The 14,714-nt window shown below is 35.3% G+C and overlaps 1 protein-coding gene across 6 annotated transcripts in view; it reads right to left on the bottom strand.

Moving 5' to 3' along the window:
* Acbd6 (acyl-CoA binding domain containing 6) overlaps positions 1–14,714 on the bottom strand; it is a 228,418-nt gene that overhangs the window by 205,792 nt on the left and 7,912 nt on the right. For all 6 annotated transcript variants that reach the window (XM_021265333.2, XM_021265332.2, XM_004853335.4 and 3 more), the window contains exon 3: positions 11,405–11,501. In XM_021265333.2, the coding sequence (XP_021120992.1) occupies positions 11,405–11,501 (97 nt within the window). The remainder of the gene's footprint in view (positions 1–11,404; positions 11,502–14,714) is intronic.

The raw sequence follows: 14,714 nt of genomic DNA, 5'->3' as shown, positions 1-14,714 counted from the left end.
AAATTGTAACCCCACCCCTTGAATGGTTTATCTTTCTCTCCTGCTTGTTCTCCATAGTATTAATCACCTTCTAATACATTATAATATTTTTTAATATACTTTGATATTTGCTTGCTTATCTTAACACTCGCCATTGCCAGACTATAAGCTACCTAAGAACAGGGACTGTTCTGCTGTGTTTACCAACTGCTGTATTCCCAGACTCTAGAGCTGTAATTTATACACAATAATTGTAAAACTAGTGTGTAGAACAAATGTTTGTCTGAAATGAACAATACCACACCAGATGTTAGGAAAAAGGGGGAACACATTCTATTTTACGGAATAAAGTGATACCCGATTAAAAATCCAAACTAAAGCCAATTAAGAACTTAAAAAAATAAATAAGGGAACATCTATTTCATAGAATAAGTATTGCTAATTCTAAGACACAAAATAAAGCCAAGTAAGGTCCTCAAAAAGAAAAAAAGAATTAAATTGTCTCATTTTATATTTGGTTCAGCATGAAATAGCAATATTTTACAGAGTAGGATAAATTTTAATTACATATCTAAAATATTTGACATTGTCTTCTAATCAGTGAGATCTGGAGAGAGATCAAATTTAATTATTCTGCTATCAGTATTCAAAAGCCTTTGTACAGGACTCAAAATAAACAGTACCTAGCCCACTACGCACTTTGGAACAAGAACCTCCTCAAAAGAGCTATGGAAAATATCAGGTATTGTCCAAGAATCATGGACAAACTTCTAACTTATTAATTTGGAAAATATCTTCTTCCCCAGAACTGTTAATGTATTTATCAGATTATATAAATACAACTTTTTGTATAGAGTGGAAACTACATTATAATTACTACAGGACTTAAAAGTTTAGTGTCTTACTTACATGTCAATGTTAATTATTTACAAGCAAGGCAGCCACTTCAGATGAGAGTTACTTCATGATTCAGGGCATTAAAATTAAAAAGAATCTTAATCTCCCAAGTGACCAGTCAGTCAATTAAGTAGCAAGGGCAAAAAAGATGACTGGGAGGCAATCATTTTCCACTCACACCCAAGTGTTTACAAAACTACCTTGCACATTCATCAAAACTCATCAAATTCCACACTTCAGATTTCTGTATCTCATTCTATATAAATTTTACCTAAAAATAAGATTCCTATAAACAGAATGTTAATAAATTTGCTTTTCACAGTGGTGTAAATTAGTAATTCTGAAACACCTTTCCTCTTATTCTAGGCTGCAGTAAATGACTTAATATATTAGGATATCAGGAGCCAGAGTTCTATTGAAGAAAGTAGTTACAAACATAGAAAGATGGGAGATAAGAATATATCCTATAGTGTTGGGCTCGAATTAAAGTATCAATATAAACTCGTGGGTTTTAGTATGTAAGAAAATATATAAGTATTTATGTGAGATAGAAAGTAAGTGTATATATCTACATCTGTGTCCATGAAAAATATGAGTTGTGTATTCCATTGAATAAAATAGAAATCCATGAATCTATACTGATATTAATACATGAATGTTGGGAAAGACAACCCTCCACGGGCCCTTGTCCCCATACATTCTTGTTCAGTAGACGAGGCCCTGACTACTCTCTATCTGGGTCATTTCTCAGGATTGTGTACAATCACCTTCAGTGATGAGGTAAACTATCTGACTGCTCACTTTTATTCCAGCTATAATAATAATTTCAAAAGTCTTGACTTTCTTCCTATTTTTCACCTACTGACATTTCTCTTACCTCTACTCTTCCCACTGACAAAGCCTTTCCTTTTCCTCTTCTGCTCTCCTTCCTCACACCCTCCATATCCCAGAGCACAGTATAATATAGTCTGTAAGGGATATTGATAAAAGGCTGAAGTTATCAAAACAAGTTTTTTTTTTTTTTGGTACTGGGGATCGAACTTGGGACCTTGCACTTGCGCGGCAAGCACCAGAACCACTGAGCTAAATTCCCAGCCCCAAAACAAGTTTTAATGTTTATAATTGATGTATGGTTGAATCTGTTGTCACTGTTATAAGCAGTAGAAAAATCTCTTGTTAGTGAGAGGCACCAAACCAATTAAATTGAATAGGTTGGAAGGGTAGGCATATCTCTGGACACATAAAACCAAGAACACATCACTGGAAAACAAGCCTAACTAAAGAGATCTTCATACCAACAACAAATTATCTTCACTCTATTGGATCTCAATCCTCAGCACACCCCTGCCCCCATGCACAAGGAACATAAAAACAAGAACAAGGCAACAAAATATCCCAAAGACTCCCAACTCTCCCACAGCAGAACCAAGGGGCACTGATGGAGAGGAAAACAGACACCAGATAGCAGCACTGTACAAAATGATTAAAGAAGAAGCAAAGAAACAACAAACTCAAAGATGACAACACCCAAAAGACAGTGAAACTAACAAACTGACCCATGTGGTTATAGAAAAAACAAAAAATTAAAGAAAGAGCTGACCAAAATTGTTCAAAATATGAACGACAAATTTAACAAAGAAATAAACTCTATGAAAAGATGCACTGAAACTAGAAATAAATCACAAAAGAAACCACAGAGATTTTACAACATCTGAACATTAAATAACATATTCCTGAACACTCAATGTATCACAGAAGAAATCAAGGAAGATGCCGCAGGCTAACCCTGAACAGGGCCCTGTGCTTTCTCCCCACTCCCTTTCTCCTCCATAGACTAAGATTGTAGACCCTGGATGGCACAGCCCCAGGAGTTATATTATGTGTCCTTCCTCTTTGTTCCCTTTCTATGCATGCCCTAATCATGAGACAAACACACTACATTCAGCCTAGGCCACTAGTTACCCCTAGCACTAGTTATCCCTCCTTCTCTTCCTGTTTGTCTTACACTATAAATAAAGAGTGCGCTGGACCCCAGGTGGCCATTAGCTCTCAACAGGCTATGGTTCCACCTGGTCCCAGCTTTCAAGCATAATCTTGGTATGTATCCTTCTTTCTTGTTGTTTTTCAATTTTCTTCATCTCCCACTGCTCTCCCCAGCTTTGGACCCTATGGTGTGTCTCAGAAGGAAGAAATTAAACAAATACTAGAATCAAACGATAGTGCCAGAAAGTATGAGACAAAATAAAAGCAGTCCTAATGCATTGCAGTGAATGCTCATATTAGAAAAACAAGTGAGCTCAAATAAATAACCTAATGATATGCCTCAAAATACTAAAAAAAAAAGGATCAGTCTAAACCCAAACTTAGTTTAAAGAAGGAAATCATAAAAATCTGAGTGAAAATTAACAAAAGTGAGAACAAGGAAACAATACAAAAAAAAAATCAATAAATTTGAAAGAATAAACATAGACAAACCCTTAGCCAAAGTTACCAGAACAAGGAAATAAAAGACCTACAATAATGCAATTAGAAATTAAAAAGGTGAAATCACAATGGACATTGCTGAAATCTAGATCATTAGTAACTACTATGAGAAACCACTGCAATAAATTGAAGAATGTTCAAAAAAATGGGCAGATTCCTAGACATGTTCAAATTACCAAAACTGAACTAAGAAGACATAAAAACTCTGAACAACTCAAGACCAGGCAATGAAACTGAAGCAGTTATAAAAGCCTACCAACTAAGAAAAGTGCAGAACCCAATGGATTCAATGCTGAATTCTATAAGAACTTAAGGGAAGATATAACTCCCAATACTCCTCAAAATCTTCAGTGAAACTGAAAGGGAAAGAGTGCTCCCAAACATACTCCTAGAAGCTAGCATTACCATGATTTCAAAACCAGAGGAGGATCCAACAAAAAAGAAAATGGCAGGCCAATCTCTTTAATGAACAGACACAAAAATCTTCAACAAGATACTAGCAACAAATCATCAAAAAGATTATACATCATGACCAAGCAGGCTTCATCCAAGGGATACAAGAATGATTCAACATACCCAAATCAATAAATGTCATATACCACCTAAACAGAAGCAAGGAAAAAAAAATCATATGATCATCTCAGTAGATGCAGAAAAATCTTTTGACAAAATCCAACACTCATTCATGATAAAAAAAAACCCCCAAAAATAGGTCTAGAACCCTATCTCAATCTGATAAAAGCGATTTATGACAAACATACTACCAACATCATCAATAGAGAAAAGCTGAATCCCTCTAAAATCTAGGAAAAAACAAAGATGTTCACCATCACCATTCCTGTTCAATACAGTACAGTAAATCCCTGACTCATGAACAAGTTCCATTCTGGGAGAATGTTCATAAGTCAGGTTGGTTTGTAAGTCCAAAAAAGTGAGTCTTATACACCTTTAACACAAATATACAACGTATATTGCTTTGTGCTTCCTAGCAGTACCCTCCACATCACCATTGCTCTTCCTCTTGCTTCCAGACATCCTGGTCTCTGATTGCGCACTGTATTACTGTGCACTACCACACTGTGCAATAAGCACACAGCAGTACCACTGACAATGTCCAGCAGATATGTGAGCTACTTCTGTGATTTATTCACATCTGTGAATGTTTGTAATGTGAGGTCTTTTGGTATCTGTAAAAGTTTGCAATTAGAGTGTTCGTAAATTGGGGACTTACTGTACTTAAAACTTTAGCTCGAGCAATCAGGCAAGAGAAAGAAATAAAAGGAATACATATAGGAAAAGAAGTCAAATTATCATTCTATGCAGATGACATGATCCTTTACATAGAAGACCCAAAAATTTCTGCCAAGACTTCTAGAATAACTAAATTCAGAAATGTAGCATGATACAAACTCAACACACAAAATTCAATAGGCCAGCTGTACACAAATGAGAAACCCACTGAGAAAATTAGGAAAACAATACCATTCACAATAGCATTGTGAAAAATTAAATACTTAGGAATAATCTAACGAAGAAAAGGAAATACCTCTACAACAAAAACTCTAGTACTCTGAAAAAGGAGATCAAAGCGGACATCAGAAAATGGAAAGACATCCCCTGTTCCTGGATAGGCAGAATGAATGTTGTCAAAGTGACCATACTTCCAAAACTATTATACAAATTTAATGTAATCCTAATCAAAATACCAGCAACATTCCTCACAGAACTGGAGAAAACAGTCCTAAACTTCATCTAACCGGAAGAGACTCAGAATAGCAAAATCAATCTTGGCAACAAGAACAAGGCAGGAGGGATCACAATTCCAGATTTCAAGTTATATTACAAAGCTACAGTAATAAAAATAGCATGGTACTGGCACAAAAACAGGTATGTGAGGCTGGAGATTTAGTGTAGTGGTTTCGCCACCTGCTGCACAAGCGCAAGGACCCAAGTTTGATCCCCAGTACCAAAAAAAAAAAAAAAAGGTATGTGGAGCATTGGATCAGAACAGAGAATGCAGAAACAACCCTAGGCACATTCAGCCATCTGATCTTTGACAAAGGGGCCAAAAATGTACACTGGAAGAAAGACAGATTCTAGCAAATAGTGATGGGAAACTGGCTATCCACATGCACAAGACTGAATCTAGACCTATATCTCATACCATATAGTAAACTAAAATCAAAATGGATCAAAGATCTAAATATTAAAACAGAAACACTTAATTTTCTGGTGGAAAAAAATAGAAAAACTCTTAAAGTCACAGGCATAGGCAATTTCTGAACAGAAGTCCAACTGTATAAGAAATAGCATCAGGAATTTTAAAATGAGATTATATCAAAGGAAAAAGTTTCTGCACAGGAAACAACCAAGAGAATGAAGAAATCACTTATAGAATGTGAAAAATTTTGGCAGCTATACCTCAGATAGAAGACTGAGATCTAGAATATATAAAGAATTCAAAAAAATCAGACCCCTCCAAAATAAAGACCCAATCAAAAAATAGGCAACTGAAATGAACAGATACTTCCTAGAAGTACAAATGACCAATAACTACATGACAAAAATGTTCAATATCTGGCTACTAGAGAAATGCAAATTAAAACAACACTGAGATTCCATCCTCTTCCAGAAAGAACTGCTATCATCAAGAAATCCGGTAACAACAAATGCAGGCAAAGCTGAAAGGGAAAAGAAAGCCTTTTATATTGTTGGTGGGAATGTAAATTAGTACAGCTACTAAGGAAATCAGTGTGGACATTCCTCAAAAAAATAAAAATAGAAATTTCATTCCACCCAGCTATTCTCCTTCTAAGTATCTTCCCAAAAAGTCAGATACTGTATTATGTGATACATGCATACCATGTTTATACCAGCATAATTCATAATAACTAAATGTGCTTCAACAGATAAAGAAATTGCGCTATTTATACATAAGGGAGTACTACTCTGCTATGAAGAAGGATAAATGTGAGGCATTTGTAGGAAAATGGATGCACCTTTAGATAATAATGTTAAGTAAAATAAATCAGACACATGAGCTTAAATATCACATGGTTTCTCTTACATGAGAAATCTGAAGTATAAATAAATTAAAGAGCAAAATAAAAGACAGATAATGGAAAACAAAGAGACAGATCTTTTTCAAATGGGAAGGGGAACAAGAGATGGAAGGAGGGAGAGGGAGAAAGGAGAAAGAGGCATTAAAAAATTAAGATGTACTATATACACATAGCAATTCCCCACAATGAATATAATCACTATGCACTGCAAACATATACCAATAAAGTGTAATTAAAGAGCAAAATAAAAGTTAGGTAACAGGAAATAGGGAGATAGAACTTTTGCAAATGGGAAGGAGACCAAGAGTTGGAGGGAGGTAGAAGGGAGGAAAGGGGAAGAGAAAAAAACACTAACAGCCTTAACTTAGCTTGTAAGTAGGGCAACAATCTCAGACCTTTCAGATCTTGACAATACATGAATAAATGAATGAATGAGGGGGAAAGGGAAAACCTCTGCCTATAGCTGAATGCTAAATAATAAATGTAGAAATAGACTGGAGTTACAAAATCATTAATGAAAGTTAAAACTACTAGGTGATATTGGATTAGGAAAAGGATATTTACACAGTCTCAAAGTGTCTTCTCACAAATTACTCATCAATTATGAGGAAAAAACAGGAACTTTAAGTAGAGAAATTACCACCATTAACCAAGTGATCAAAGTTAAAATCACCAATACTGGAACAAATAAATATCATGTACTCCTTGGTATTGATGCACTGAGGACACAATTCTGTGGTATTCCTCCTAAAAGTGCATACCCTAAATCTAATTATAAGGTAATATCGAGCAAACTCAAAATGAAGGATCCTTCCCAAAACAAATGGTCTTATATCTGTGGTGGCGAACCTATGACATATGCGCTGCAGTGGGCTGTCTGTAGCATTGAAAGCTCTAAAAGGCTCACCAACACTAGCCTATATTCTTAAAAAATATCACAGGCAAGAAAGAAAGAGAAAGTGTGAGAAACTATTCCAGAACAAAGGACACTAAAGAAACAAGACAACTAACTACAATGTACGATCCTGGATTAGATCACGGATTAGAATTTTAGGCAACAGCCAGGTGTGGTGGCACATGCCTATAATCTCAGCATTCTGGGAAGTTGAAGCTGGAGGATCACAAATTTGAGCCTAGCCTGGGCAACTTAGCAAGACCATGTCTCAAAATAAAAAGGGCTGGGCATACAGCTCAATGCATTCAATTCAGGTCCTGCATTCAATTCCCAGTATCATGAAAGAAAGAAAAAAAAAGAATTTTAGGAAATAACTACCAAGGACAGTATTAGAATGATAAATTTGAATATGGACTATATTCACAATAATGCTGAATCAATGTTAAAATTTCTAATTTTGATATTTAAGGTATAATTATATAAGTGGTTTTTATTCCTAGTAAATAAAAACTAAAGTATTTAGTAGTAAAGGGACATAATATCTCCAACTTACCTCAAATAGTTTAGAAAAAATTATTTATATATATGTATGTGTGTTAAGCATATGAATGTGTGTGTAAATATAATGATAAAGCAAATATAACAAGTGAATCTAAAGGCCATATAGAAGTTCTTTATATTATCAAGGCTTCTCAAAAATTGTTATCAAAATTAAAAGTTACCCTCCCCTGACAAAAAAATAAATAAGGCAAAAGAGTTGTCTTGATTATGTTACATACTGAACACATTCTTGAGATAAAACACAAAACATGGGCAAAGGGTTGCATTTTCAACTTCAAGATACCATGTAGCAAATACAACTACTTGAATTGTGTATATGCATGTATACATGTAAGTTTACATGATCTATACACACATTTGCATACAAAAACATACACATATTTCAAATGTCAGCTCTAGTGAAACTTGGATTCATTTAAGTTTAGGTCCAAATCCCAGAGCTATCATTTTTTATTGGCTAATTTTAGGCAAGTTACTAAACCTCCCTGTGTCAATTTCCTAATTTTTAAGACACAGGCAAATAATACTTTCTAATGAGGTTTTTGTGGCAATTTCAAAGGATGACACATGTAAAGAACTTAACACACTCAGAATGCAAATGCTGTGCTTCATTTTTTTAGAAACAAGTATCAAGAGAAAAAAATTTTTTTTTAAGTTTTGGTAGTGGGGATTGAACCCAGGGTCTCAGAATGCTAAGCATGTGCTCTGCCCCTGTGCTATACCCCTGGCCCATAAAAATTGTTCTTTAACTTAAACAATAATTCACTGAATGTCAAATCTCTTCTGATACTGAGGTTATGATATACCTCTTACCAGTCTAAAAGCAAATGGGGAGGGAACTGTGAGTCAAAGAGAACCAGCTCAGAGTGTGTAAACTAAAAATTAAAATGTATAAGAAACAGAATTCCTCTTTACAACCAGAATCCATTACAATATTTTCAGAATACTGTATTAAAGAATACATTATATAATTTAATGTGTTAAATATTAAACTTTTACATTTATTATTTTTTAATGTATTAAATGATTCATTAAAGAATGTGAAAGTACCTTTGGTTCTGCTTGGTTTAGAATGTGTATGTTCAATAGATGAGATTTAGAGATTTTTGTTTTGTTTTGTTTTGTTAGTTTTTGTTTTTTGAGACAAAGTCTCACTATATAGTTCAGGCTGGCCTTGAGCTCAATATGTACCCCAGAGGCCTTAAACTTTTGGCTATCCTCCTGCCTCAGCCTCCCAAGTGGTGTGATTACAACTGTGTGCCACATTGCCTGAGATTTAAATATTTTTTAAAAGCATCCTTAACATCTTTTTGAATTTCCACATGACAGAATTACCTAATCACATGCAATCTCCAAGCATTTATACAGTCATACTTAATAGAATCTTACTAATTAAGATACTAAAGGTAAGAGATTCTGTCATTTATCAGAATTTATCTACTGAAATGCCTTTATAGGCAGAACTCACAGTCAACTATAAATCAATAGGGAAGAACTGAGACCACACTGATTAGACCTGAAAACTACCTAAGGCATCCAATTCAAGTTTTATTTCATTTTTTTTTTAAATACTGTGCTCCACTTATTCGGCCCCAGTTTAGCTAAAGGGACATCTGTTTTAATTTTTGAATTTCAGAGATGAAGCCCTTTAGGACATTTATATACACACACACTTATATGAATAGACAGTGTTTTTTTGTTTGTTTTTTGTTTTGGTACCGGGGATCGAACTCAGGACTCTGCACTTGTGAGGCAGGCGCAGTGCCACCGAGCTAAATCCCTAGCCCTACACAGTGTGTTATAAAAGATAATACAAAGAAAAATTTCTGAAAATGAACTATGGTTAGCCCCTGAAAACCTCATGTGTTTGGAAGGTGATTGGAAGCACTATACTTGGACTGGGGCCTGGTTAGAGGATCACTGGGGTCATAACCTGGAAAGGTGTTATCTCCCTGCCTGGCTCCCCTTCGCTCTCTGCTTCTTGGCCATCATGATACAAGCAGCTTTCCTCTGCACCAGGCCCTTCCGCCATGATGTTTCTGCACTGGAACCTGCCAACCATGGACTGAAACTTCTGAAACTGTGAGCCAAAATAAGCCTCTCTTTTAATTTATGGGTGTCAGGTATTCTGTGCCGATGATGAAAAAGTGACTAAGATATGAATACTCATGCACATCAAAAACATGAGATTTTTCAATGACTTCCAAAAGGCAGTCATATAATTAAAGCTATCTTAAGGTGACTATCTCTCCTTCTTTGTACTCTTAAAATATACTTTAATATATCATAATATATATTTTAAGACTCCTAACAACCATGAGATTTTTAAATTTCATGACTGATGAAACAAAATTTTTAGGGTCAGGCTTGGTGATACAAATCTGTAATCATGGCTGCTTGGGAGGTTGAAAAAGGAGGATTGCAAGTTCAAGACCAACCTGGGCAACTTAGTAAGATCCTATCTCAAAAATAGTATAAAGGTCCAGGGATGTAGAAAGTACTGGGGTTCCAGTGGAGGATTTAGCTCAGTGGTGCCACCACCTGCCTCGCAAGTGCAAGGTCCTGAGTTTGATCCCCAGCACCAAAAAAAATAAATAAATAAAGTACTGGGGTTCGATCCCTAGTACTGCCCCCTAAAAAGAAAAAAAAGTAAAAATACCTTTATATTGGTTACAACTATGTACCCATGAAATAATTTAATTATTACTAAAACACTGAAAATTATTGAATTTACCACTAAGAAGTTTGGTCTAAATACCTTGATTGAAAACAATTAATTTGTATTTGCATTCATTATAAAGCAACCTCTATCCTATATAATACCTATCAGGTACGTTTTGTGGTTTTTTTTGGTACCGGGGATTGAACTCGGGTCCTTGTGCTTGCAGGGCAGGTGGCAGAACCACTGAGTTAAATCCCCAGCCCTGGCAAGTTTTTAAAATATTTTAAATAGCAGAGTATACTGAGGTGAACAATATTCAAGGCCTCCAAAGTATTCTCTTATCTACTAGATTCCCTAGCATTTCCATTATTATTATATTAGAACATTAAACATTTTTATATGTTTTATCTTCTCTGTTATACGTTGAACTACATAATGACAGAAATCATGCCATCTTCATCTTTACCCTATCAATAAGCATTTTGAGCCTGTTCAGAAGGTGTTTGGAAAAAAAATCCCTGAGAAATTTTCCTTTTCCCAAGATAATAATGATCTCAAGATAAACTCTTTCAAATTCTAACATGAATTAAGCTCTCACATGATTGAAATTATTACACTTGATTTTAGCCAAAAGGCCAAGAAGCGATGATAACTGAAATTATTGTACAGAGAGGTTCTAACAGTATCAATATCAGGTTATGTTAATATCTAAGCAATAGTATTTTCAGATAAACATTGCAATAACTTTATAATCTTTTGAGGAAGTAAAACTTAAAGCATGTTACTTAAGCTAAAGTTTAGATTTAAGCATCTGAGAAAAAGATAAGTTTTTGGAAAGTATTATGTACAATCATGAAATCTTACCTGAGGATTCCAACCTGGGTCTAATTTTTTAACTACTGCGATATATTCTTGCATTGCTTGGGTGGGGCTTGAGTCACCAAGAGCTTTCCATGCTTCCCTACAGTACAGAACATCCAAATGGCCTGTCATTAACTATGTAAATAACACAACATATTTTTTTATTATTAAAAATTACAAATATATTTCAAGGGACTGGGGAGATACAGATAATAAGCTATGAAGAAAGAAAGAGCCCTCTCTATTTGCATTTACATTGATCTATAGCCTTACAAACCTTATCACTCCACCTAAGATGCCTTTGGGAAATTTTTTGTGATTGCCCACTCCTGCAGAATTTTAATAACAGATATACTGCATATCTATGAATTTTGGAAGATCACAAGCCACTGTAACCTAAGACTTTAATCAATCCCTTAAACCTAGTTTTTACCCCTAATAAGAACATATGTATGGTCTACAGAGCAATAAAGGTAGTTCTCATCCTGTAAATTAACTCTGTTTATGGCATTTTGGTCATATGGAAACCAATCATCACACAAGAAACAATATTCCCTGGAGGAAAGTGTATCAAACTTCTTACTATAGACTCCAGAAATACACTTTCTCCTTCTGTTCTTATTTATCTATAAACTACACGGTGCAAGCAAATTATAAAGTAAATGTTTAAATAAAATTTATTACAGTAAAAGGTGCATTGGCAATATTCCCCCTCAAAATGCTTCCCACTGTTTGAAACAGATTTCTATGATCAGTCTTGCTACTTTTTAAAGCAATTCTGGAAGTTCTCTTTTGTGTCTCTATAAGAAATGATAAAAAATATGGTGAATGCTGCTGCCAAGTGCCATCCAATGGAAAAGGAGGATCCTAAAAACATCATGGATATATCCTCATCTACCTTCTGACTCTTCCTCAAATTCAAAATGACCATGAAGGGTAAAAGTTTTGCATAGATTTAGGACATTAAGGCAGCCATGACAGTGCAAATAAAGACTCATGATAAAGAACTTCCTGAACTGCTTCAGAAAGTGGCACTAATGACGGGATGTGTGTTCAAAGTAAGGGGGAGGATTCTGAGGGAGATTAATGTCAATGTGTCTTTTACATAACAAATATTTTTAAAAATTTAAACATTCATTGGGTTTTTCCATCAGACTTAATGGATTTTGAGGCCTCAGTTAGGCACTTCAAAAATGAGGGATAGTAAAAGCAAAATTAAGAATACAAATGCGTAAGAAGGTAGGAGCTAGGCATGGTGGTGTACGCCTGTAATCCCAGCACTTGGGAGGATGAGGCAGGAGGATCACTGGGAGTTTGAGGCCAGCTTGGGCTAAATAGTGAGTTCAAGACCAGCCTGAACTACATAGCAAGATGCTGTCTCAACAAAGAAGAGGAAGGAAAAGGAGAAGGAGAAGAAAAAGAATTTCCAGCCATACACTAGGTATAATCAAAAAATATGGTGAAGTTTAAATTTTTAAAAATTATATTATAGTAAAAGACACATTGTCATAATGCCCCTCAAAATACTCTCCCCTCCCATTTATCTCATCATTCTTACTACTTTCTGAAAGCAGTTCGGCAACTCTTCTTTAGTGTCTTTAGTTGTGTTGTCATGACTGCTCAACATCCTGAATCCATTCAAAATTTAACTTTCATGGTCATTTTGACTTTGAGGAAGAGCCAGAAGTTGCATGGTGCTAGACCCAATGAACAAATTGAATGAGGAAACAGCGTTAAAGTTTTTATGAGCCTGCCTTTCCACTGGATGACACTTGGAGGCAGCATTTTTCATCATGCCACATAAAGACAAAAAAGACTTCCAGACTGCTTTAGAAACCAGCAAAAATGAGGAGATAAATGTGTTTGAAGCAAGGGGAATTAACTGGCAATATGTCTTTTACTATAATATTTAAATATTCACCATATATTTTGGTTACTTCTTGTACCAAGAACATTTTAGTCCTAAGACCCCTTTTGAGTCAACCTTTCCTACCTTCTTCCCTCCCTCCTTCCCTCCTACCATTTTTTCTTCCTTTGTAGGGTGCTAGGCCAGGTCTCCATCTTGGTTTTTCTCTACCAGCTTTTTCTACTGCCAATCAAAGTTTCTCTATTTCCCTGATCCACCAGAACAGAACACAGCCCCATAGTTTTTTTCACTACCCTCCTGCTCCTATGATGAATACAACATATTTCTGAAGTTTTATAGACAAATTTTTGCTGAATCTCTTGACAATTACTTGTATGCATTGTAACACCTCATCCCTAAATATCTGAGCTTATGTCAAACTCAGGAAATTTATAATAAATACTACAATATAGAGACCAAATAATTCAGATTTCCTGATTGTCCCAACAGGACAATCAGTGTCCTGTTTGGCTTTCTTCTTCTAGACCAGGAACCAGTTAAGACTCACACATAGCACTGAGTTTCATGTATCTTTAGCTTTTTCATTTTCCACAACATTGCCATTTTTTAAAAGTTAAAACCAATTATTTTATAAAATACCCCTCATTTTAGATTTGTCTGATTATTTTCTCTCACCTATATAGTGTTTATACCAAAAGTAATTAATCATGATTATAATCAGGTTAAATATTTTGGCAAGAGCAATACAGAGAGGATGGCAATGCAGCCCAGCGGTAGAACAATTGTACGGCATTTGTGAGTCCCTGAATTTGATCCATAGCATGAGTTGGGGGGGGGGGGGCAAAACAGAGGTGACAAGGCCTGTACAATGTATCACACAATTATCAGTTTGTCCCATCACTGACACTGGTAAGTTGGTAATGGCAGTATCTGCCAGTTAAAATAACTATGGGCTATGCTATGTAAATATTGTTCTCCAATAGCTCTTTATAAAATCTTTTAACAGTGATGATTCTTGCCTGAATTATTATTAGAGTACTTGTAAAATCTAAGCATTTTTTAAATTGCTAAAAGCAACACAGAAAACAGCCAGAGCATAGAGAGAAAATAATGGTATATATTTAGTCTTTCCTCTCAGGCTCTTTCCTTGGTCTCTGAACGCTGAATAGTTTTCTCTGCCATGCACTTCTAACACCATGCTTCTGCTTTGGAGCCAGCTAACCATGGACTAAAACCCCTAAAACTGGAAGCCAAAATAAACATTTTCTTCTTTAAGTTGTATACATCAGGTATTTGTCACAATAATAAAAAGTTGACTAAAACAGGTTCCTTATTGTACACAATTTCTCTTTTTTCACTTATTATCAGGTACAAAAAAAACCCCCTTATAGTTTACACCTAAATGTCCCCCAAGAGCCTTATGTGCTCACAGTAGGGCTTGTGGAA

This window comes from Heterocephalus glaber, unplaced genomic scaffold (genome assembly GCF_053883595.1).
Source record: "Heterocephalus glaber isolate CG9 unplaced genomic scaffold, H.glaber_assembly_v1.0 deba00001600, whole genome shotgun sequence".
Classification (NCBI taxonomy): domain Eukaryota; kingdom Metazoa; phylum Chordata; class Mammalia; order Rodentia; family Bathyergidae; genus Heterocephalus; species Heterocephalus glaber.
This window is presented reverse-complemented; position numbering and strand designations above follow the sequence as displayed.